The 27,082-nt window shown below is 39.2% G+C and overlaps 1 protein-coding gene across 4 annotated transcripts in view; it reads right to left on the bottom strand.

Annotated features, from left to right (window-relative positions):
* Positions 1–27,082, bottom strand: part of CNTN4 (contactin 4) — a 1,029,443-nt gene that overhangs the window by 362,637 nt on the left and 639,724 nt on the right. For all 4 annotated transcript variants that reach the window (XM_033210483.1, XM_033210481.1, XM_033210482.1 and 1 more), the window contains one exon: positions 3,684–3,810. In XM_033210483.1, coding sequence (XP_033066374.1) covers positions 3,684–3,810 — 127 coding nt within the window. The remainder of the gene's footprint in view (positions 1–3,683; positions 3,811–27,082) is intronic.

Raw genomic sequence — 27,082 nt, 5'->3', positions numbered from 1 at the left:
GTGAGCTCCACCCAGTTCGAGCTTCCCAGCGGCTTTGTTTACCTACTTAAGCCTCAGCAATGGCGGGCGCCCCTCCCCCAGCCTCGCTGCTGCCTTGGGATAGATCGCAGCAGACTGCTGTGTTAGCAGTGAGGGAGGCTCCGTGGGCGTGGGACCCTCCCGGCCAGGTGTGGGATATATTCTCCTGGTGTGCCTGTTTCCTTAAAGCGCAGTATTGGGGTGGGAGTTACGCGATTTTCCAGGTGTTATGTGTCTCAGTTCCCCTGGCTAGGAAAACGGATTTCCTTCCCCCTTGCGCTTCCAGGTGAGGCGATGCCTCGCCCTGCTTCAGCTCTCGCTGGTCAGGCTGCAGCAGCTGACCAGCACCGATTGTCCGGCACTCCCTAGAGAGATGACCCCAGTACCTCAGTTGAAAATGCAGAAATCACCGGTCTTCTGTGTTACTCGCGCTGGGAGTTGGAGACTGGAGCTGTTCCTATTCGGCCATCTTGCTCCGCCCCCAAAATTATGTTCTTGAGATCTACCCATGTTGTTGCAGCTGCCATTCATTCATTTTCACTACTGCATGAGGTTACCTTGTACGAACAAACCAGGTTATATGTATTTGTGCATATACTATGAACATAATTATGTATACTGGATCATAGATTATGGATTATGTGCACATTTAGATTTACTAGGGAGTGCCTTTTTTTTTTTTTTTTTTTTTTTTTCACAGTGGCTTTTACCAATTTACATTGCTACCAGCAGTGTTCAATCAAGGGTTCTATTTGCTCTACACCTTCACCAACAGATTGTCAGTTTTCTATATTTGTCAATCTGATAGTTTTGAAAGAGTATGTTGTTGTAGTTTTAATTATATATTTCTGCTCACTAATGATATTGACAATCTTTTTATGTTTACTGAATTTTTGGTTTTCATTTTCTTACAAGTACTTGTTCAAGTGTTTTGCTAATGTTTCCACTGGGTTGTTTTTACATTCTGTTTGTGGAAATTCTTTAAATAGTCTGGGATATGAATCCCTTACCCATAACAAATATACTTAAAAATCTTCAAGTTTACAGCTTGTAATTTTGCTTATTTCAGTATATTCCATTGAACATCAGTTTTCAATATTAATACAGCTAAATATTTTCTTTTACAAGTTGCACTTTTTCTGTCATATTTAGAAAATCTCTTCCTTCCCCAAAGTCATAAATATGTATAACTATTTGCTTTTAAAAGTATTGCAAATTTTCCATTTAGGTCTTCTATACACTTGGAATTGATTTTTGTGTATGCAGTGCAGTAGGGTTCCAATTTTCTTTCTTTCTTTCTTTTTTTTTTTTGAGATGGAGTCTCGCTGTGTCACCCAGGCTGGAGTGCAGCGGCACGATCTCGGCTCACTGCAAGCTCCGCCTCCCGGGTTCACGCCATTCTCCTGCCTCAGTCTCCTGAGTGGCTGGGACTACAGGTGCACGCCACCACGCCCGGTTAATTTTTTTGTATTTTTTTAGTAGAGACGGAGTTTCACCGTGTTAGCCAGGATGGTCTCGATATTCTGACCTCGTGATCCACCCACATCGGCCTCCCAAAGTGCTGGGATTACAGGCGTGAGCCACTGTGCCTGGCCCCAATTTCATTTCTTTAACCATGTAGGTTATCCGCTGTCTAGTACATCTTTTAAAAATTTGTTTCTAATGTTGTCATGAATTTTAACTTTTCTTCTTTTTATCTTCACAAGACAGTATTATTTTTATTGTTCTGTGCAGTAATTTTTTTGTGGAATTACTAACATTTACCATTTGCTTTACTTATCATTTATTCTTGTAGCTCAGCTCTTCTATCTGGCATCATTTTTATTCTGCCTCAAGTATATCTTTTAGAATTTCCTTTAGTGAGGGTCTACTGGAGTCAGACTTTGGTTGATGTCTGCCTAAAAATGCAGTTAGTTTGTTTTCCTTTTAAAAAAGTATTTAGGCTATCTATACATTTGACAGTTTCTCTCAGTATACTGAAGATTCTATCTTCTGTCTTCTGCTTTTTTGTTGCTATTGAGAAGTCAGCTGCCAGTTTGTGATCTCTTTGAATGTTATCTGTATTACAACTTTGGCTACTTTTATGATCATCTGTTTGACTTGGTGTTCACTATTTCACTATTTTAGATGTGGCTTCATTTTTATTTGTACTGCTTGAAGTGCATTGGGCTTCCTATATCTATAGCTTGAAAGTTTTAATTAGTTTGGAAAATTCTTAGCCTTCTCTTTAAATACTGCTTCTGCCTCAGTCTTTCTTGTTTCTTCTGGAATCCTGATTAGACATTTTTTCTCTCTTTCTTTTTAAAGTATTTTGCTTCCCTTTGTCTCTTTCTGCTGCCTCTGGAGGATTTCTTCAGACCTATCTTGCAGTTTACAAATTCTCTTTTCAGCTGTATCTCACCTGCTACTACAACCACTAGGGTTTAATGTTTGAAATACACAATTACCTGTGCTTCACAGTCTCTTTGGAAGTCAAGCTTATTTCTTGTTCACATTTACTCTAAAGATGTAGTCCTTGTATCCCAGGTTTATTCTGGGAGATGTTCTCATGTTGGATTCTCCTGTGGGTTGTCTAGGCTTTGTCTTGTGACCTTTGTTCCTCTGAAGCCATGAAAACCAAAGCTCAATTCATACTTGTAGTTTATTAACATGAAAACTGCATTTATTGTTCAGCTTCTTTGGGTTCCAAACCCACTTACTTTTGGACTTCTGACATTTCTTACTTTCCTGCCAATTTACTGATATGGTTTAAAATGTGTTTTTTCAGTTAAATATATGTGGTTAGGAATTGTTAATGTTTTCAAAGAGAAAGTCAATCAGGATATTTAATTCCCAGTACTACAAAAAACAGAGGTTGGGTACTTAGCTTTTCATGAAACAATCATCTCCTTAGACTTTCAGGATATCCTATGATGCCCATCTAAAAGCTTTTAATGGGCTGGGCATGGTGGCTCACGCCTGTAATCCCAGCACTTTGGGAGGCTGAGGTGGGCGGATCACTTGAGGTCAGGAATTCAAGACCAGCCTGGCCAACATGGTGAAATCCTGTCTCTGCTAAAAATACAAAAATTAGCTGGGCATGGTGGTGCACACCTGTAATCCCAGCTACTCAGGAGGCTGAGGCAGGAGAATCACATGAACCCGGGAGGCAGAGGTTGCAGTGAGCAGTGGTCGCACAGTGCACTCCAGCCTGGGTGACTGACAGAGCAAGACTCCGTCTTGAAATAACTAACTAACTAAGTAACTCTTGGGCCAGGCATGGTGGTTCACGCCTGTAATCCCAGCACTTTTGGAGGCTGAGGCAGGTGGATCACCTGAGGTCGGGAGTTCGAGACCAACTTGACCAACATAGAGAAATCCCATCTTTACTAAACATACAAAATTAGCCAGGCATAGTGGCACATGCCTGTAATCCCAGCTACTTGGGAGGCTGAGGTAGAAGAATTGCTTGAACCTGGGAGGTGGAGTTTGCAGTGAGCTGAGATTGCATTATTGCACTCCAGCCTAGGCAACAAGAGCAAAACTCAGTCTCAAAAATAAATAAATAAATAAATAAATAAATAAATAAATAAATGCTCTTTATGTAACCAGCATTGTGTAAGTATTTGTTGATTTTAATAACAGAAACTATATGCATGGAAACACATGCTTTTAAATCAACAAACCTGATATGAGGTTTTGGATTTCCTTTAACTTCACAATTGAGCTTCACTTTTTTCTCTTCAGAATCCAAAGGGAACATTACAGGACTTGGTTCTTGAATAAAAATCGGGCCATGCAGTGTGGAATCATCTGAAATGAGAAGAGAAAATGTCCAAAATGAAGAATCCCTTCCAAATAGGAATAGCAACAGGAAACAACAACATAAAGAAAATAATAGAAAAAAATTAACAAAAAATAGTAAGGCATAACAGGTTAGGTTGTGTTTCAGTTTCTGGAAGAAAATTTCCCATTGAGGTTAATCTTCTGCAGATTATGATGAAGTGAAAATGTGAGCTCTCTTATTTCACATTGGTCACTAATTTTACTAACAACTTCCAGGCACAGGCTGTTTGACGTCTCCTTTTCTCTGCTCTGTGTATTGTTCTGTTTGTCTTTAGCCTACCCCTTTACTGTGTGTGCTTCCTGTATCGCTTTTGTGCTGCTCTCATTGTGGATGGCTCTCTAGTGTCATAAAGTTAAAATTTTTTCTGTGTTGTAATGAGATGATAACATTAGAAAGAAGCAAGGGCGATAGTGTAAATAAGTCAATAATGAGTAACAGCTCTGTATTGCTAATATACACAACAGTTTTTCAAAATGACTATGTAGGCAAATAAAGAACAACTTACAGTCTTTATTCTCAAATTATCTGCAGTGCAGGACTAGGTTCTTTGTTTTCCCAATCTCTTATGAAGCCATATATGGTCTACCTAGGATAAATATCACATAGCTGGTACCACACATGACTCAGCAACACCCAAACTGGTCTATAACAGGTGCAATGACTTGAGTCCACTGATTATGTGCTTGGATGGTGAAGCCATGTTAAACAGCCATGCATTTCTAAGTGCTTTCTCTCAGTAAGAGAAACTGGATGCTTGAGACTTATTTTGTCATGGAGCAGTAACAAAGTTCAAAGACTGGAATGATCCACAAACCATAATTAAGTGGCAGTGTAGAGTACATATGCTTCTAGACTATGCACACAATAAATATTGTTCAAAATGCATCCCACCACTTATGCCCATAAAAGTGATTTTCATTTTTCAAAATCAAGTTCAAATTCTTTTTCCTAGAAGATTCTTCTAGACCCTCAACCTTTTTCTTTAACCATATAATTTTAAAACTGTATTTCCCAAGACATTTATCTTTTTATACTAAATGCATTTAATATAGAGTACACTTTCTTTTTCCTTGTTTGGATTATAAGCTCCTTGAGAGCATGACTGTATCTTACCTATTTTTATATCTCTTGTGGTACCAAGTACAGTGGTATATATACATACACGGTGATCAATAAGAATCTGTTTTATTTCAAAGTATTTTTTTTTCAATTTTTAATGTATTCAATTAGCTTACTTAGGCATTGCCTGATGAGTTTTAAGATAGAATCACCAGAGGTTATGATGTAAAAGTTACATTAAATATCACCCTGCAGCTGGCAGTCCCCTTATATGTGATTATTCTGAAGGGCAAGAATTGCAACTGCTATCCTGGAAAAACTTCATAACCAGTCTTTTGTTGATAGGTGATAGGATGAGACTGAATTCATTCAGGTGCGTTGGTACTGAGAAAAAAAGAATAAAGTTGGTTTGGGGATCTACGTAAAGCCTGGCAAGGTAATTTCTAAGGCATTTAACATTTAACTCAGAAAAAAAAAAAAAAAAAGAAACCACTTCATGCTAAGGCTGAAATAGAAGAAAAGTTAAGAAGACAAGATAACCAAACAGAGTTCTATCTTATTATAGGGGACTGAGGACGGCCCATGATCTTGTTGTGAGAAAGAGATGGGTAGGGATTCAGAAAGACCATGGACTGAGTTTCAATGCCTTGGGTCAAGTAGTAACTCCAGGACCTCAGAAAAATCACCTAGTCTCTACATGCCTCAAATGTTTCATCTATAAATAAATAAGATTAGACTAGGCCAGTGATTCTGTATCAGTTAAAAATGGGAAAACAGGCTGGGCATAGTGGCTCAAGCCTGTAATCCCAGCACTCTGGGAGGTGAGGTGTGGAGGATTGCATGAGCCCAGAGGTTCAAGACAAACCTGAGCAACACATGGAGACCCTATCTCTACCAAAAATTAAAAAATTAGCTGGGCATGGTTGCATACACCTGTAGTCCCAGCTACTCAGGAGGCTGAGGTGGGAGGATGGCTTGAACTTGAGGGATCAAGGCTGCAGTGGGCCATGATCACTGCCACCACACACCAGCCTGGATGACAGACCAAGACGCTATCTCAAACCAAAACAAAACAACACAAAAACAAATAAAGGGAAAACAGCCAGGAATGTTTTCCCATAAACACGCATGTATCCATACATTTAATTTGCATTCAAGGATGTCATGAATTATATTACCACTACCACTGTCTCTTCTTACTCCATGTATAAAATACCACATCAACAAGAAGTTTAAACAACCAAAAATAAAGAAGATTTATGAAAGCACACAAAATAAAAGCATGGAATAAAAGTACACGGACATGGTCAGGTGCGGTGGCTCACATCTGTAATCCCAGCACTATGGGAGGCTGAGGCGGGTGGATCATGAGGTCAGGCGTTCGAGATTAGACTGGCCAACATAGGGAAACCCCATCTCTACTAAAAATACAAAAAAATTAGCCAGACATGGTGGCATGCGCCTATAATCCCAGCTACTCGGGAGGCTGAGGCAGGAGAATCTCTTGAACCTGGGAGGTGGAGCTTCCAGTGAGCTGAGATTGCACCACAGCACTCCAGCCCAGGAGACAGTGCAAGACTCTGTCTCCAAAAAGAAAAAAAAAAAAAAAAGGACACAAACATGCACTTTAAAATATATTGTGTTTAAAATCCAGATATTTACATTTCCGATTTTTAACAATTACACAAATATTTTCAAAACAAATTTAGGTACTGGTCAAATGTTAGCTCATTTCAATGGTAAAGAATTAAGTGATTTTTTGGCACATCAAGGTAAATGAAAAATGTTATTCATCAAGATCACTAATAAAGCAGCAAGTTTGGTGGATTTTCTCTAAGAGACAAATATTTCCATTGTTGTCCCCAATTCCAAAATTATTTGTGTGTATATATAATATCAATCATCTCAATTCATTGGTATTCCCTGATTTGAATTTCATACAGAAATATAGAGTCTATTACTAGTAATTCCAAATAAGAATAAAACATAATAATGATTACTCAGGATGCAGCTGAGAGGCTGTGGATTAACATCTGTACTATTTCTCAATGTAGCCATGCCATATTTAAATAACAAAAAGATAATTTTTCTGTGTATTTTGTAACAAGAATTGATAATAATGATGCTCTGCATTCACTATAAATAATGCATTCCATCTAAAGTTTTTATTTTCTCATAGTTAACCAAGTTTACTGCCTGAAAATTAACATTAGCATAAAGGGAATAGTATTTCAGTTCTCATGGAAGGAAATCCACAGGCTTTTGTGCATGAGCTATTTGGGTTCCCAAAGATGAGGGGAGAGATTTTAGAAAGTTTAGCTATCCAGGTATAAAAAAAACCATATATCCTAGCTTTTAAACCTTTGGACCAGGGTTAACAATGTTTTTGAGAGAAAAAGAGTTGCTTTATTTTACCAAAACCTTGAGGTGCCTGGGTGAAACAAAGAGTCCTGAGAGAGGCGTTCTGAGATGAAACAGGAGGAGAGGCATCCCTAAGTTTGTTCTATCTCTGTGTGGTAGCCACAAAGTGACTTTCAAGTGTCTTGAAGGCACACACAAAAGACTGTGCATTTACCGTTTTCAAAGCCTAGAAGATAAAGTTCATCCTTTTTTTATGTATATATATATCACAGTAAGTTGTTCCATGTAACCAGAAGAGTGGCTGTGATTTTCAGTCTAAAGAGGTAAAGAGCATCTCAGCAAATGACAGAGGACAGGATTTAATAATAGAATGTGTCTCAGAGTTAGACTGTAGACCACCTGCATTATTATCATGCCATGCTTGTTTTATTAAATCTCAGTCCAGACTGACTACACCAGAAGAATCTGGGGTCCATTAATCTGCCCTTTAACCTAGCTCTCTGGGTGAGTCTTTTTACACACTAAAGTTTGAGAACTACTAACACAGATCCTTCTATTCTAGCTCTCCATTTCTGAAGAACAGAATATCAGCCAATACCGGTTTTAGACCTACTCCTAGACATTTTTTATTGGGCAAAGTCTAACCAACACATCTTTGCTTGATAACATTTAGAGAAGTAATTTTAGCACATGCCTGCCTGGACTAACAGTTGCGAGGGATGCATCCAGGAACAGAAAGTTATAAAACTGACTCACATGAATGTGTCAAGGCCTAGGACTGACATATAAACTAACCCTTTCTTAGAACACTTGTAGTTGAACTCCAGAGCTAATTGTGAGACACCACCCTCCCCAACAAGCACTGCACTGCATTGACAAAAGGCAGACATCCTTAGAGAGCACAACAGTCCATTGACCTATAGTTATAGTTTGTCCTCATTTCTATACACAGCATTTATACTGTAAACACTACCATTTATTTATAAGGAATGAATGTCTTCTTATTTAAGTGACAGGATGTTGGGACTAATGTTTTTACACTTAGGTCCTCAGAAGGGTGAGAGTCGCCCCAGGGCCTCATCTGCCTTGGAGAAGTTAGGGGCATGGGCTCACATTATTAGAGGAGGGGAAGGTAATGATTTTCCACCCTTCCAGCAATTCCTAAAAAATCATGTTAAGAGGAGGAATGAGGGAGCGGGCAGTAAGATTGCCAACAGCTCACATACGGTCTTGTGGATTCTCGACCATTGATCTGAGTGAGACCCAGCTTGGGGGATTTAGTGCAGGCACCAATACTGTTACATCATGATTTTCTGAGTTCGTTTCTCCTTGGTAACTAGGTACTTGCCAATCAGTCACTAGGCTAATTTCTGCCAGACTACCAGTGTTCCGTAAAGTTCCATACCACAGAAATTATCTTGAATTAGGATGCATAAACTCAACTTCATAAAGGCAAGGGAGAAGACTAGGCTGAAAAAAATCTGCTTTCATGCTTCAACAAGGCGTGGGAAATCTTTGGATTTTTAGAAAAAAGCAGAGATTTAGTGACCAGAAACAAGTGTCCCAGAAGTAAAACATAGTGTCAAGGCTAATCTGAAATTTTTGGATTACTGAAAGAGATGCATAGAATCATAGAATTTTCTATTAGAAGATATTATTTAATATTGTTTTCCTAGGTTACAGAATAAAAATGACCACATCTGTAATGGAAACAAAATATTTTTTGACTTAAAAAAAAAATAAGCCTCTAAGAAAAACAGTACTAAAGCACCTCTCCGCAGCCAGGTGTCACTTAATTTATTTGCTGTATTGGAACATCAATGATCTCTATTTTTTTTTCTTTTAATTAATTTGGCCCACTTCCACATTTTCCTGAACTTCCCTCCCAGGCAAGCCGGATACTACTCAGGCTGCTGGAAGCCAGGCTGGGTAAGAGAATCTGAATGGATGGGGCTGGGCTGAGGTTTTCTGGGGCTGAGTAGAGAAAAATAAGCCTGACTCTCAGGTGATGGTTAACTCAAGGAAGTGAGGCAGATATCAAGCCCAAATATCAAGCCCACAGGAGCAAGTACAGAACAAAATCTGGATTCCAAGGGAAAGGTCAGCAAAAGATAATACGTGTAAAGCAGGAAGCTAGAGGGTGGGTGGAGCTAGGAAAATTCCACTGATGCTAAATCTAGTTTTTTGGTTTTTATTTTTATTTTTACGTGGCATCTGTGAACAATCCTAGGAGCTGGGCCAAGTCAGGCAGTAGATCTAATCTCAGAATAAACATTTCATAGAAAGCAACTTAATAAAAAAGGTAAGTCAAACTATACCTAAAATAATTCTTTCTCCACGTGTGTTAAGAAACCTCCTGGCTGAAACAGGTGAGCATCCCTAATCCAAAAATCCGAAATCTGAAATGTTCCAAAATCCAAAACTTTTTGAGTGCCAACATGAGATAGTGACACCTGTGCTTTCTGATGGTTCAAAGTATAAACTTTGTTTCATGCACAAAATTATTTAAAATATTGTATAAATCACCTTCAGGCTATATGCATAAGGTATATATGAAACATTAATGATTTTCATGTTTAGACTTGGGTGTCATCCCTAGGATATCTCATTTTATATATATGCAAATATTCCAAAATCCAACCCCCCCAAAAATTTCAAAGTCTGAAACACCTCCGGTCTCAAGAATTTTAGATAAGGGATACTCAACTTCTATCACCTTAGCTAAGGGTGCTTGTTATCAGGTAGATTCTTGAGTCCCTCTCAGACCTACTGGGTTCTAATTATCAGGACTCAGGAAACAGCATTTGAGCAAGCATCTCTTGATCTTTATGAATTATAAAGTTTATTTTATTTTATTTTAATTTTTGAGACGGGGTCTCCCTCTGTCACCCAGGTTGGAGTACAGTGGCTTGATCTCTGCTCACTGCAACCTCTATCTCCCGGGTTCAAGCGATTCTCCTGTCTCAGCCTCCTGAGTAGCTGGGATTACAGGTGCATGCCACTACACCTGGCTATTTCTTTTGTTTTTAGTAGAGACAGGGTTTCAGCATGTTGGTCAGGCTGGTCTTGAACTCCTGACCTTGTGATCCACCCACCTCGGCCTCCCAAAGTACTGGGATTACAGGCATGAGCCACCTCGCCTGACCAATGCATTCTAAAGTTTTAAAACTAGTTATGAATTGAGCACAGACAGCTTTCATCTTTCTTTTCTTTTTCTTTTCGTGAGACGGAGTCTCACTCTGTTGCCCAGGCTGGAGTGCAATGGCACGATCTCGGCTCACTGCAACCTCCACCTCCCAGGTTCAAGCGATTCTCCTGCCTCAGCCTCCCGAGAAGCTGGGAATACAGGCACCTGCCACCACGCCCAGCTAATTTTTTGTTAATTTTGTGTTAGCCAGGATGGTCTCGATCTCCCGACCTCGTGATCTGCCTGCCTTGGCCTCCGAAAATACTGGGATTATAGGTGTGAGCCACTGCGCCTGGTCACTTTCATTTCTAAACAGTTTAGGATCCCAGTGAAGAAAAACTACCCTGCAGAGTTTTGTTCTATGTGCTAGATCACTCTGTGGCTACTCCGTGGGATGAAGGCCACATTTTGCCAGCATGATCCTTAGAACAACACCCTTTTCTTTTGCTGGAAATATTTCCATCTGTTGCAAATTCAACTGACTCTGTTGGGAAAGAACAAAAATGCAATATTATGATTTCATCTTAGAAAACTAAAAATTCCAGGTTCAAGTCTACTTGTCATTGCTGTGGTGTTCCCAGGTGTTGCACCTGAGGGTTGTTTAAGCCCTTAATCCTAATGGCAGGTATGAAGTGCTGCCATAACAGCCAAGAACCCAGCACTGTGATATACAGTCAATCTTCCTATGACATCAAATGGACTGTTTGATTAAACACCTGGTCTTGGGTAGAAACTCTTAAATAGCAACAATTTTCATTTGGGAAGTAAACTCTAGGACACCTAATGGGGAACACAAGGGCTTGAATAGAAGCTTAGAATACCAGCCAGGGAAGACTGCATGGGTTTAGATATGAGTTGTATCTGAGTCACATCTGGAGGGTAGGTAGATTTTTGCAGTATGCATGCACAGAAGTATCCGAGTGCAAACCAGAGTGGCTTTGCCTATATCCTGCAGAGCCCTTGACCAATCAAGAGACTAAATGCTCCATGTGTGTGTAATCAGTGGGCACGTTGCTTTATCAGATTGCAGAACAAAGTCACCAGGGAAAAGGAAGGGGAAGTTCTTCTGCTAAGCTGGGTTGCTGGGTGTGCTCTCAGTGTCCTGCTCATATTTCACTTTCTCCCTCACCACTAGCATCAAGGGGGAACCCAGTGGGAAGAACCATTACTCATTCCACCACCAGCATGTTCCAAGAAGAGCACACATAGGGCCCACTGTGTCCTGCTGGCTGTGAACCTTCTCCTCCAGGCTTCCTAATGATTATGGAAATTCATTTTGGCTAAAAAACTGTAAGATCAGCAGCATCTCTATGGATCTAAATTACTCATAAAACGTATGGGCAATAACCTAAGGAAATTCACAAACAAATGAAATACTGTAACAGTGATTTTCCTGAGTGCAAGAATTCCTTTAAAATTCAATCACTGATTATAGAAATGATGATTGGACAGCTGTCACACTATCACTACAAATACAATTTAGTGTTGTTAGTATTTATAAGACAGACAGCAAGCCATGTTCAAAGGCCTTACCCAAGTGCCTACTTGAAAAACTAGCCAACACACAGCATTTCTATTGAATAAGTATTCTATTTGGTTGTTCAGCTGAATAGAGCAGAGGCAAAGCAAATATTAAAGGAGACAGACATGCCTGCTTAAAGGATAAACATTTCTTTCATTTGTCATTGCTTCCGCCTTCCTTCTTTTAACCCCTCAAATGAGCATTTTAAACAGCAAGAAACAGAGAAGTCTACCGACAGCTGGTGTATGTCTGAAGGCACAAAGTGAAAAATATCCAAATGAGAAGTGAACTCTTCTCAGACTATTTCTTTGTTCTCTTGTTAACAAAATAATGCTGCCGCCATCATGCATTTGTGTCACACATAATGAGGCCCTAATCGTTTGTAATGCCAGATCTTAGAAACAGTGGTGGCACAGGGGAAGTACTTGGAGATAAAAAGGGTCTGTCCTTGGAGAAAAATTCTGCATTGCTGGAGGATTTGCTGGAGTGGAAAAGAACAGAAAGTGGGGCTGTATCAACATATCCTACTTTGACCCTGATCTTAAACCTTGACACATTCCAGGAACAATGGATTAATGACTCTTTTAAAAATTAGTAATTGGGTGATATTGACGTCAAGCCCTAGTTACCACAAGGAAGAAGCATTTCCAACAAATGCAAATACTTTGTAACTCATTGGGAGGCAAAAACTGACCTGAACTGATGGCAGACTATTTATAGTCTCAATGTGAATATTCATATGCTTTGCTGCAGAATTAGAAATGCGTTTGATTATGCAGTGCTGACCCAGACTCAGCTGGGGATGCTATTATGTAACACTGGGCATGTTTTGTGGGCTGTATTTCTCTTCTAAAATTACAAACATTTTAAATGCTCAAACATTTCTGACCCAAATGACTTCCGATCAGAGTTTCTGGGCCTAGATTGGATTGCAATTCCAATATTACATGGAGGCAACATAACCATGTGCACAGCAGACATTGTCCTGCCCTCATGAAGTGTTTACTCTAGAGAGGACTGATAATAGTTATAGCTAACTTTATCTTTTTAATTAATAGACTTTATTTTTTCAGAGCAGTTTGAGGTTTATAGAAAAATTGAGCAGAGTACAGAGAGTCTGTCTACACCCCTTCTTCTCCACACAGTTTCCCGTATTGTTAACATCTTGCATTCCTGTGCTGTATTTGTTACAATTGATGAGCCAATATGAATGCATTCATATTAACTAAAGCCCACAGTTTACATTAGGGTTCATAATGTATTGTATATGCTGTGGTCCTGGCAAATGTATTACAACATGTATCCACCATTACAATAGCACACAGAATAGTATACTACCCTAACAATCTAATGCTCCACTGTAGCAAACTTTCTGATTTATATATAGATGCATTACTATTTACTCATGAGAATAAAAGTATAGAAACACACGTATAAAATTGATTGGCTTTAGCTAGAGAAATCTAAATGAGATATCAGGTCAGTAATTCACTCAATATTAGTTCCCTAGTGGCATAAGTATGTAGTGGACATCTGTGATTTTTGCCTCAGTATCCACTGCTCCTTACTAGGTAAGAGCATTCTACTTTTTCTTTGGTGAACCAACCCTCCTACTCTTTCAACTCAAGTGGTTTGGATAGACTAAAATCCTCTGCACAGGTCAGGAGTAGCAGATAACACTGCTTAGCGTTGATAAGTTATTAATACTTATTTATATGTTATCAATTGGCCTGACCAATTAATATTCCATTTTCTTGGTTAAAATGGTTCCCATGCATGGGTGACCAAAGCCTGGCTAATGAGACTCCATTGCAGGACTTTTCATAGAACTACAAGGAAAAACCCCTTTTGTAGTCTAGAATTGCTTACAGAAGGAAGCCTGGAGCTTCCAAAGACTCCCACATAGAGAGAGAGAGAGAACCTAAAAAAATAATGAAGCCAAAACAGAAAACAGCAAAATTAAAGGATAGGGACAAACTGAGTTCTGATGGCATCGTTTCAGCTCTGGAACAAGTTCTGTCCCAAGCAAGCTTTATCCCTAAGATTCCCAGATATGAGAGCTAACAATTGCCTTCATTTAAGCAAATTTCAGTTGCAGTTGTTATCAGCTGTAGCTAAGAAACTCCCAATCAACATGTATTCATAGAAAGGTACACATCAATTTATTCCGTGAGTTAATTCTTCATGTCATTGGTCTTCATTCTATTCTTCTTATTTCTTTTTGACACTTCTCCAAATGTACTTGTGTGTGTGTGTGAATACATACCAACAGGACTGGGCTTCAGCAATGTGGCAGGCAAAAATCTTCTCTCTGTGGACTTACTGTTCATTTGTGTGCCTGTACTTCAACCTGAACACCACTGGGATCAACTACTCCCTAGAAATCTGCTTCCTTGAACTTTGCCCCTTCTGGTATTTCTGAATGCATATGGAAAGCTCCATCATGTGTCTTGTCCATGCCCTTCCCCACCACAGGACAGTTTCTTGTTGGAAAAAAAAATATATATAACTACAATCTAAGCCATTCTGGAGACTGTTAGCTTCAAGCTGGAATTCATACACTTGAATGGTGGCCTTTTGAAAAAATCGTTAACCAAAAGCAGTGCTAATGCCTTCAATATGCTTTTGTGTATTCTTTGTATGCATAAAGAATCTCCCAGAGAGCCAGTTAAAAATGAAGACTATAGGACTCTCCGTGGCCTTTCCCAGATTTTCTGATTACATAGATTTGGGGATGGGGTGCAGGCATATGCATTAGAATGTTGCACCTTGGATTACAGATGCAGGTGATCGAAAATTATGAGCCACTAGTTAAGGAGGACAGAGTAGGGTAATTTCAGCAACCACATCAGGCTGTTTTAAGCAGCAGGCGGCTGCCAGAGCTGATAACCAAGGAAAAAACAACACTTGCATGGCTCTCAAATCAAATGCTGGAAATGCCTCTCTTTTATGCTCTGAATGAGCAGTGTCTCCCATTATCCATGCTCATAGGGATATATTTTTCTGCTTAATAGGAGGTATAAATGACCTAGAAGACCTGCTTTGGCTTCTGACGCTTTAGTTGTCGTGTATTAAGAGCTCTATAATCCAGAGCTGTCCAAGCTTTTGTGGAACTGGGAGAAACAACCGTTTCCTTCCCCAGCTATCTCTCCAACCCTCCCAGAGCCAAACCATCCTCCTTCTCGACTAAACAAAAGTACGACCAAAGCATAGAGGTTGCCTTTTCTACATTCAGTCACATTTTCACAGTTTCCTGGAGACCATCTGTTTTAAGCCCTTCTGGGGTGAACTGGTGTTTTTAACTCCCCAGTGACACCCTCCATTCCCCACTGCCTTCCCTGATATTAAATTGCCCAATCACAGAATGCCTGCAGGCAGTACTTTCATGTTATATGCACCGCAGCTCCTCAACTAATATTCATGAACCTTTGCACCTGTCTCTTTGGCAGCTAAAGTACCCTACTTCTGTCTTTCTCTAAATGTTTCAGGTTTGTAATTTGGCACATAGTGAAGGCGTCAATATATATACTAGGAAGCGTGAAAGGGAGGAATCTGAAAGCTACTCAAGCAAAACTTTGAGAACATATTTCTAACAGGTCCACTAAATTTGAATTTGGTATGCTTCTCTTTCTGGTGTGAAACGATTTTAATTATTTTTCATATTGTTTCTTAGGAGACAGGGCTATCATGATGTCTACAGTGAAGCTGGGAAGGAGAACACAATGGAGATAAAGTTTATGGCAGGTAAGGGGCTCCAGATACGGTTCTTCCTGGTGGGACATTGGTATTTTAATGGAAAGTTTGTCGGGAAATCCAAACCAGACATATGTTCTACATTACCCACTGACTGAAACTAGAAAGTCCTGTCAGACAAGGATAAACAAAGCCATAATCTTTCAACTTAGGCAGAGATTTGCTCAGCTTTGAAAAAAGAGTGTTTACAAAACCACAAATCAACTCTGACTCTCCCTTCCTCAAGAGATAACCCTTATGTATCCTATTTAGAGCCATGTAAAATAATGACAATAATAACTATCATTTACTGAGTGCATAATAAGGTTAGGCTCCCTTCAAAGTAAAAATGGTTATTGGGGGCTGTGTCATATAACCTACAGACAAGAGCTATGCTCTGCCTCATTTAATGATGGAAAAAAGAGGCCTGGAGACAGGCCACCATGATAAGAGGTTGCAGAACAGGGACTGAACTTGGTTTCTTCTAAGATCAGAGCCAAGTACTTAGTGGCATTATGATATACTATGGCAACTGCTCTCTGTGCATTACCAGCACCAAGGAACACATGAGATTCTAGTATGCTGAGTGCTATGGTTTGAATGTGTGTGTCCCCTTCAAAATTTATGTTGAAACTTAATCTTCAATGCAATAGTATTAAGAGATAAGGCCCATAGTGGGGTGATAAGGTCATGAGAACTCCTCCCTCATGAATGGGATTAAGGCCTTCATAAAAGAGGCTTCAAACAGCATTCAACCCTCTTGTCTCTCCATCCCTTCCACCATGTGAAGACACAGCCTTCATCCCCTCTGAAGGATGCAATAACATGGTGCCATCTTGGAAGCACAGAGCAGCCCTCACCAGACACTAAACCTGCCAGCACCTTGATTTTAGACTCCCCAGCCTCCAGAATAGTGAGAAATAAAGGTCTGTTCTTTATACATAATATAGCCTCAGGTATTTTGTGATAACAGGACAAATGGACGAAGAGTGTGAGTAAAAATGGCATATTAAATGTGACTGAGTTCAGATTTTTATCAAACTCCACTTTTTGAGGTGAGGAAACAAAGGTTTGCAGATATTAGGTGGTGTATCCAAAGTCACACAGATACATAGTGATGGAGCTCTCACCAGAATTTTGGTTTTTCAATTAAAAATAAAATATTTTTCATAGTACCTGAAATTTCCTCCCATTTACTGTTTGGATAACAGTAAAACTGATCCACTTTTACCTAGAAATATAGTGGGAAAGAAGATGGAATCATCCCTTAGGAAGAGAGATAATCTATTTTGTCAATATTTATGTCTTGAAACTTTGGTTTAGAAGGAAATAAGGGAAAGTCCATTTCCTTTCAATAGAGAGCAGAATGGATAAATGTGATTCATCATATGCCACACTTGTTACCAATTCTTTCAAATTACAAAGTTGTTCTTTTTCGGAATTAGCAGCATATTGATGTACAGAAGGGATATTCTGTCCTAAAGTATCCTCCATAGAAAACATTATAAAAGAGGGAATTTATAACCTTTCAAAATGACAAGCATAAAATTTGCATCTAATTATTGGGCATTCTGCCTTTTCTATGTCATTTTGTCATGAGGTAAAGTGGCATGCACACTGAATTGGGCAAACACAAGGCAAAAACCCTTTCTGTGAAAGGATAAATGGCAGCAGAAAAAATGCCATTGACTTGAATTCACAGGCTTATCAAAAGAGAGGAAAAAAATGCTTTCTTAGCTTTCTTAAGATGAGGTAAAAAGCAGGTCCATTGAGTTGTTGGGTCTTCTGAATAAGTCATCCACCTGTCCTCTTCATTTCACTATCAAATGATCCTCAAATCCCTTCCCATACACCTCTAGCCACAGAGAGGGTAGATGACTGTGACCTTCTTTACCTTTATTGCAGAAGCATTGCTTGCTTGAGAAACATGCCAACTAAGTAAGAAGCAACTGACAGGGGATAATGGATTAACATCTTTCATTCATTCGACAAGTATTTACTGAGTGCCCACTACGTACTAGACTATTCACATTGAGGATAGACAGAGAAGTAAACACACTGTCCAAGGACCTCACATTCTAGGCTGTGGGAGGCAGATTAAGTAATTTATATAGCTTGTTGAAAGGTTATTCGTATTGTGAAGTTAAGTATATCAAGAAAGGGAATAGAGAATCTAGGAAGAACATTATAATTTTAAATAGTGTCTTAGTCTTCAGGTTGCTTTAACAAACTACCATAAACTGGGTAACTTCCTAACAACAGAAATTTATTGCTTGCAGTTCTGGAGGCTGAGATGTCCAAGCAAAAGGTGCCGGCAGATTTGGTGTCTGGTGAAACCAACTTTCTGGTTTGTAGAGGGCACCTGTTTGCTGTGTCCTCACACAGTAAGGGGGAAAGGCAGCTCTCTGGGGCTTCTCTTATATGGGTGCTAATCTCGTTCACGGGGGCTCTGCCCTCATGACCTAATCCCCTCCCAAAGGCCCAACCTTGGGGGTTAGGATTTCAACATATGAACTTAATGGGGACAAAACTTTCAGACCATAGCAAATAGAGTTGACAAAGAAGTCCTTTCTGAGAAAAGGATATTTGATCCAAGACTTGAGGAAGGTGAGTAGGCAAACCCTAAGGCTATCTCACTGATAAGCATTTCAGGCAAAAACAGCAGTAACTGACAGAGCCCTGTAGCAGTAAGAGAGTGCTTAGCTTGTTTGCAACAAATTCTTTCTCTCTCTCTTCGTCTCTTTCTCTATCTCACACACACACACACACACACACACACACGCACGCGCACAGCAGTCAGTGTGCCTTCAGTACCACATGCAGGAAAAGCAGTGCTGACCATGAAATAGCAGTGGTGGCATCAATGTATCGTCTGTCAGTTCTTAATACTGCCATGTTCATGGCAGAGTTCCCCAACCCACACTGTGTAAGCTAAGGCAGGTATGATTTCTGCATCCTAACTTTATAGACAAACACACTGAGGCCCCAAAAGATCCACCTGATGAAGCCTTGGTTACTCTACCACTACCATGATTTTTTTTTCTTTTTCTCTCTCTTAAAAGATGCAGATAGAATTAGAAAGCTGATTCTAAACCAATTTTCTTGGCTGGGCGTGGTGGCTCACATCTGTAATCCCAGCATTTGGGGAGGCTGAGGTGGTTGGATCACCTGAGGTCAGGAGTTGGAGACCAGCCTGGCCAACATGCTGAACCCTCATCTCTACTAAAAGTACAAAAATTAGCCAGGTGTGGTGGCACATGCCTGTAATCCCAGCTGCTTAGGACGCTGAGACACGGGAATCGCTTGAACCTGGGAGGTGGAGGTTGCAGTGAGCCGAGATTGTGCCACTGCACTCCAGCCTGGCCAACAGAGTAAGACTCTGTCTCAAAAAAAAAAAAAAGAATATGCCAATGTCTATAAGCTATACGGGTCAAAATCACACTGCCTGGGTTCAAAATCTCAGCTCTACCACTATGCAACATTGAGTGAGTTACTTAGACTTTGTGCCTCAACTTCCTTGTGAAATGGAGCCTAGTTTATAGGATATGAGTGTTAAATACCTTAATATATTTAAAGTATTGAGATTAGTTCCTGGCACCTAATAATTCTTACACAAGTATGTAAACACAAAATGTCTTTACATTATTTAAAGTCTATAATGCTGGGGGAGGGGAAAGTGTTTGGGATAGGAAGGATAATGCACCCTTGTTTCTGTTTAGTGTTGATCTAATAGGTAGGAAGACACATGTGACCTTCTGTGGTCCAGATGGAATAAGATCTTTTTGAACATAAATCACCATGGACACAAATTTTTTTGTCTTCAGGAGAGTAACAAAGTGAGCAAGCACATCTTTCCACCCTTGCCTTCTCTCTCCCAAAACTGATGGCTCAGTTGGGTACATAAAAATTTGGGTGTAAGTCCCAGACAACCTACCTTTAATCTTCCCCAGGTTTCTGAACGAGTTATGCCCAATGTTCAGGCTCAGAATAGTTTAGACTATCAAAGAAAGCTACTTTCAGACAGGGCTGGAAAGAGGGTAGGTAATGTCTGCCTGCACTTAATAGGGTATAAAAACAGTATAAATCCCTTTGATTGGTTTCTGGCTTTTGATGTCATGGCATCTCTATCTCACTGACATCAAAAAGAAGCAAAGTGTAATGTAGCAAAAAGTAGGAAATATCTGTATTCTTGTCAGGCAACAAAAAAATTCCCTATAATGAAATGGTCTTTCCTTCTGCTCTCAAAGCATTCTGTACACCATGATACTTATCTAGTCACACTTATAATACTTTACTTACTTGTCCATTGCTTGTAAGCTCTTAGAAGATAGACACTTGAGTTAATGTAGTCATTGTTCCCCAGCTTTTATCATTCTTTCTGCCACATTGTGGATATCTGATCCATCCTTAATAAATGAGTTAATGAACAAACAAAACAACTTGCCAATGAATGCAGTATAAGCTGGTATACAGTAGAACTAGGGTTGAACACTACATATCCTGATTACCTGTCAACTATTATTTATAATAGAACCTGGTGCTTCTGGAAGGTCTTTGAGAGAACTAGCTGGGGCTTAGCCCACCAAGAAAGTCAATTTTTGAATTTTTAATGTAAATTAACTTTTCATTCTATTTAAAAGGTGAAGTTTTGGCATGGTGTGGTGGCTCACGCCTGTAATCCTAGCACTTTGGGAGGCCCAGGCAAGCGGATCGCCTGAGGTCAGGGGTTCGAGACCAGCCTGGCCAACATGGTGAAACCCATCTCTACTAAAAATACAAAAATTAGCTGGGTGTGGTGGCTCATGCCTGTAATCCCAGCACTGTGGGAGGCCGAGGCAGGTGGATCACCTGAGGTCAGAAATTCGAGATCAGCGTGACCAACATGGTGAAACCCTGTCTCTACTAAAAACTCAGTTGGGCATGGTGGTGCATGCCTGTAGTCCCAGCTACTTGGAAGGCTGAGGCAGAAGAATCACTCGAACCCAGGAGGCCAGGCTGCAGTGAGCCGAGATCGTGCCACTGCATTCCAGCCTGGGCAACAGAGAAAGACTCTGTCTCAGAAAAAAAAAAAAAGAAGAAGAAAAAAAAACGGTCAAGTCTTATCCTTATGAACCTTGTTTCTTGTTTCTAATGTTAGCTCACTCTATGGAGAAATTGCTCCTCAATCATTCATTCACTGACTCATTCAACAAATGTTTTCTGAGTATGTACCATGTTTCACATGTAGAGGATACAGTAGTGAAAAAAGATTGACAACTTCCCTCCCTTCCTTCATTGAACATATCTTCACTGCCAAGCTGATGGTTAGTAACTGAATTTTTAAAAATAACCTGATCTGGACAGATCTAATACATCATCTGGTCCAGTAGTTCTTAATCATTTTGTAAATTAGAGAACACATTGATAAGTAGATGGGGGAGTTAATGTGTACATACAATTTCAGGGGCTTCAGAGACCTCCCTGAAGATAATCTATGGATTTCAGGTTAAAAATCCCTGATCCAATTTGGGTCTATCATTTTGCAAATGAATCTGCTTATGTCTACATTTACTTTAAAAACAAAAAGTAAAATGCTTGGCTTATAGTAAAACTTTCACAACAAAATATTAACTATTTAACTAGATAAGTCTCTTCAGGGTATTTCAGGGCCTTGACAAATTACAGAAATAAATGTGAAAATTTTAAGGTGAAAAAGAAAGAAAGTTAATAGAGTGAATTTTTGTTCTCAATTAACAGCAAAAATAACAAAAAATACACTTCAAGCAATACAACTATCCTTCCCTACTCCTAGGAAATAAATAGAAAACTACTGGCTGTGTTAGAAGCCATAAAAACATTAAGTGAAATACAACCAACTTTGTCTGGGTAATGACTATCTCAAATGAGAACCAACCATTGTTTACCAAACCTTTGGGATCTTGACACAAAAAGCATCCTGAAGTAGGATCTGAGCAGTTCTAAAAGGGAATTCAGGAGTTGGCCCTTGTCCGTTAATATGCTTCTACTCTGGGCAAAATATCCAGCACATAATAGAGGTATTTATAAATATTCCATAGGTAATTATCAAAATATGTGAAATATACTTTCCCAGCATAGGGAAATCAATATGCTATCAACAAAGCAAAAGTTAAAGGGTTAAAATAAAACAAGAAAATATATGCATATGGTGATAATATATATGAGGCTATTTTGGTCAATGAGAAAAGCCTAATGATTTGAAGGATTGTTGATTAAAAATAATAACTATAGCCAAATTTTTTGAAGTGCTTAAAATGCACAGAATGGGAGAAAATGTAAATCATGTATCTAATAATAATCTAGTATTCAACATATGAAAAGAATCTTACAACTCAATAATGATAAAACAACTCAATTTAAAAAACAGGTAAAGGACTTGAATAAACACTTCTCCAAACAGAGATGTATAAATGGTCAATAAGCACATGAAAAGATGCTCTACATTATTAGACATTAGAGGCATGCAAATCAAATGAGATACCACTTCATACCCAGTAGGTTGGCTATTAAAGAAACACATACCAAATATCAAAACAAGAAAACTCAGAAAATAAGTGTTGGCAAGAATTATTGAAGTGATTACATGAAGTCAGAAGGCTCAAATGTTGCTGGTGGTAATGTAAAATAGTGTAGATACTATGGCAAACAGTTTTCAGTTGCTCAAAAAGTTGACCCAGAAATTCCACCCCTAGGTATATACTTGTGTTAGGGGTCCCCAAAACCATCCCCAGGTTTGATGTTTTACTAGGAGGATTCACAGGACTCAGCATATATTCATACTCACAGTTAAGACTTACTAGATCATAATGTGAAAGGATAGAGAGGAAAATCAGCAAAGGGAAGAATCACATGGAGTGAAGACTGGAGGAAATCAGAGGCAAGATTCCCAAGTCTTATCCCAGGAGATGGACATAAAATAGCAATGCGGCCGGGCGTGGTGGCTCAACCCCGTAATCCCAGCACTTTGGGAGGCCGAGACGGGCGGATCACGAGGTCAGGAGATGGAGACCATCCTGGCTAATACGGTGAAAACCCGTCTCTACTAAAAAGTACAAAAAACTAGCCGGGCGAGGTGGCCGGCTAGTCCCAGCTACTCGGGAGGCTGAGTCAGGAGAATGGCGTGAACCCGGGAGGCGGAGCTAGCAGTGAGCTGAGATCTGGCCACTGCACTCCAGCCTGGGCTACAGAGCGAGACTCCGTCTCAAAAAAAAAAAAAAAAAAAAAAAAAGCAACCCAGCAATGAATTATGAAAACACATGTGAAAATGTTGCCAGCCAAGGGCACTTATTAAAGACTAGCACCCACAGTTTTCACGGGGGGCTGGTCATATTGGCAGCCTCTACTTGACATATACCAAAAATTCCAGATTCCCAGAAGGAAATAAGGTGTTCATCAAAAACCATATTATTTGCACAGTTTAGGAACAGTGAGCCACTCTTAACAGTTAGGATAATGGGAGCCCTACTGAAATCCAAGTTTTCACATGACAATAAAGGGCCAACATTTTAAAGCAGGCTTTTCAAAGCGCAGCAGTCAGGCCTGTTAAGTTCACTCTTTTTTGCACAATACCCAAAAGAATTGAAAACATGGGTCTGCATAAGCACTTTTACACAAGTGTTCATAGCAGTATTATTAATAATAGCCAAAAGGTAGAAATAGCCCAAATGTCCATTGACTGATGAATGGATAAACAAATGTCATAGATCAATACAGTGGAATATTATTCATCCATGAAAAGGTAACATGTGATCATAGGGATGAATCTTGAAAACATTATGAGAGGTGAAAGAAGCAGATACAGAAGGTCACATATTGCATAATTCCATTCATATGAAATGTCCAGAATAGGCAAATACATAGACACATAAAGCAAACTAGCAGTTGCCAGTGTATGAGGGGAAGAAGGTGTTGGAAAGGGCTACTAAGTGGTAAGCAGTTTCTTTTTGGGGGTAATGTAAATATTCTGGCAGTGGATAGTGGTGATAGTTTCACGAAATTGTGTATATACTAAAAAGAACTGAAATGGTAAAATTTAATAGAACAGACACGGAGTGTGTCTCTTCTTGAATAAAAATAATAATTATAGCCAATTTTTATGAAGTGCTTAAAATGCCAAGGACCACAGAGAATGGGAGAAAATGTTTGTAAATCATTTTCATGATACATGATACATACATAATCATATATCTATGAACTACCCAGTGTACAGTATTTTGTTATGACAGCTCTAGCTGACTAAGACAGGGGACTATGCAGTGTGCTTTACATAGAGTATCTCAATCCTTAAAACAATCTTGTAAGATAAATCCCACAATAATAATATAATATTATATATATTATATAATAATGATATATGATAATGCTGCACTTTATCTCAATTACAATATATTAAGAAATGTTAACAGAAGTTATATCTTTGAGTTAAATTTAAACAAGTATATGTTTGGTGAATTTAATTCATATATTAAAAAATGTCCAGCTGGGGCAACACGGTGAGACCCTATCTTTATAAAAAGTAAAACAAAGTAGCCAGGCATGGTAGTGCACACCTGTGGTCCCAGCTACTCAGGACGCTGAGGCAGGAGGATCGTTTGAGCCCAGGAGGTTGAGGATGCAGTGAGTTATGATCGTGCCACTGCACTATATGTCTGGGTGACAGAGTGAGACCCTTTCTCGAAGAATAAATAAAATTAAAACATGTAATGGGATGGCTGTGAACCGCTGTGAACTTAATTGTGTTCACCTAAAATTCAGATGTTGCTGTCCTGACCCCAAGTATGCCTACATTTAAAGTAAGGAAGTAATTAAGGTTAAATGAGGCCATGGGGTGGAGCCTTTATCTGACAGGATACTGTCTTCATAAAAGGAGATACCAAAGGGCTCATATTCTCTCAGCTATGTGAGGACACAGCCAGAAGGCATCTGTCTACAAGTCAGCATGAGAGCTCTCACCAGAAAGGGAGTCAGGTGGCACCTTGATCTTGTATTCCTCAGCTTCCAAAACTCTAAGTAAACCAATTTCTCTAGTCCGAACTACCCAGTTTATGGTATTTTGTTATGATCGCTCTAACTGACTAAGACAGGGACTGTGAAATGTGCTTTGCATAGAATAGCTCACTTAATTCTTAAAATAATTTTGTAAGATAAATCCCCCTGATATTCCCTTTTTTACATAAAGGGTTAAGAAAACTAAATTGCTAAAGTAACAGGTAGGACTTAAACAGAGGTTGCTAATTTAAAAATCCGTGCTCTTAATCATACTCCATACTGACTCACATTATAATGATGCTATGAACAAATTTCCAAATTATAAGGCTGTATAATGTAAAATAGGCTCCTGGTTTTTACTTTCCTTTACATGTACAATTTATCCCTTTACGTATGTACTTTCACAATTCATTTTCCTTTTATTATGTTGTTTTTCAGTAGCTGCTTCCTTTAGAAGGTTTTTAGAAACACACAGTTTTCTACTGGGTACATAAAGCCAGTGCTTGATTCCTTTCCTGGCAGAGATCACCCTAAAGCAACAAGTAGAATGTAAAAGGGAAGTGAAAGCTCTATCATAGATAAAAACAAGAGATATCTAAAACCTTGAAACACGATATATGTAGAAAGCTGTCAAATGCTGTTGAAGTCTAATTGGAGTTGATAAGGATCTTAAAAGCACTTGAATATCTCAGATAAAGTAATATAGTACAGCCCTCTAAAGCAAGTTGCCCAACCAATGTTATGAATACTCTAGAACTGGGTCTGGTGTGGTGGCTCATGGCTGTAACCCCAGAACTTTGGGACGTCAAGGAAGGAGGATCGTTTGAGCCCAAGAGTTCAAGTTTAGAGTGAGCTATAATAGTGCCAGTGCACTCCAGCCTGGGTGATAGAGCGAGACCCTGTCTCCAAAAAAATAACATAAAAATACATAAATAAAGGACTTAACATTTTCCCTACACCACTCCCAACCCCAATGGGAATGAACACAGGCTGAGTAAGCTCCCACTGGCTGTCTCTTGTTCTGTTTTGGTCGGTTTTCTCATTGAGCACTGCTTGCCTATAATTGCCTTGTTTTGGGGGCTGAGTACTTGTTTGGTTTGGTTTTGTCTTTGGACCATAGGTTCCTTGGCATTGGCAGCCTGGCCTACTCCACAGGTGCTATCTTCTTCCTTCACTCTTAGGTTCTTTTTTGGCATAGTATCTAACTCCCAGGCAACCCAACCAGTGAAGCATCTCCAACCCCAACACTTTCCCACTTGGCTCTTGCTTATATAAAGTCACATCATTTCCTAGGGTTACACACAGATTTATCTACAGAACAGTATGAAAAACATCGTTTTGGAATCATAAATGTCTGAATTTAAATCCCAGCTCCTCTATGTCTAGCTATGAGATGTTTGAACCATTACTTACACTCTGAGTCTCACTTGCTTTATAAATAGTACTAAATAATATTAATCATACTGATTTAAAAAAAAATTGTTGTGAAATTTAGAAAACAATCAGATAAAAGTTCCAACACTCTGCCTGGCCAATAGAGGGAGCCCATTTCAATAATGAGTGATCACTACTGTAATTACTAGATTGCTAGTGCTATTATGATTATTATTACTAGTTCTGTAGAAGGATAAAATTGACAATGCTAGTGAAAATAGCTAACATTTAATGGTCATGTCTCCATTACAGGTTTCTCACTTAGTGCTTTACATGCATTGTCTCATTTCAACCATGATGAAGGTATTATCATCATCTGGATTTTACAGATCACAAATCTGAGACTGTGAACAGTTCAGTTCCTTTCCCAAGGCAGTATGCCTAAATGACAGAGTTGAGAAAAAAAATCCAGGTCTGTGAGAATCTAAAGCCTATTCTTTGTACATTTATTTCAGATTTATTTCTTTCTATAATTATTTCATCATCTCTCAACACTCTCATTTTACAAGTGAGACTATTGATTAGGTTCAGGACACGCTACTCCAAAATATGGCATCTTGTCACTTCAGCAAACAGCAGAAGCAGGAAGGTCTCTCTAATCTCCTGTGGTTCTCCCCTGAAGCAGGACATAAAAAGATTATCTGACCTTCATCTAAAGTAGGTCATAAGACCTGCATTCCAGAGGGTCCTCCCTATTTCCAGAGGAAAGGAATGAAGGTGCAGACTCTAAGAAGAAACTGAACAAACAGGCCATGCTAAGTTCTCCCCTGTTTATTTCCTGTAAATCATGCCCCTTTTTATTCAATCATATCTCTATACTTTCCACTCTTCATCAAATGTAAACATAAAAATAGTTTTCCTTGTGTTTAGAAAAAAACTGAAGCAATTTTCCCTCTGCTTTCACACCACAACAATCATCAACACAGAAGACTTCCAT

Source organism: Trachypithecus francoisi, unplaced genomic scaffold (genome assembly GCF_009764315.1).
Source record: "Trachypithecus francoisi isolate TF-2019V2 unplaced genomic scaffold, Tfra_2.0 Lachesis_group0, whole genome shotgun sequence".
Classification (NCBI taxonomy): domain Eukaryota; kingdom Metazoa; phylum Chordata; class Mammalia; order Primates; family Cercopithecidae; genus Trachypithecus; species Trachypithecus francoisi.
This window is presented reverse-complemented; position numbering and strand designations above follow the sequence as displayed.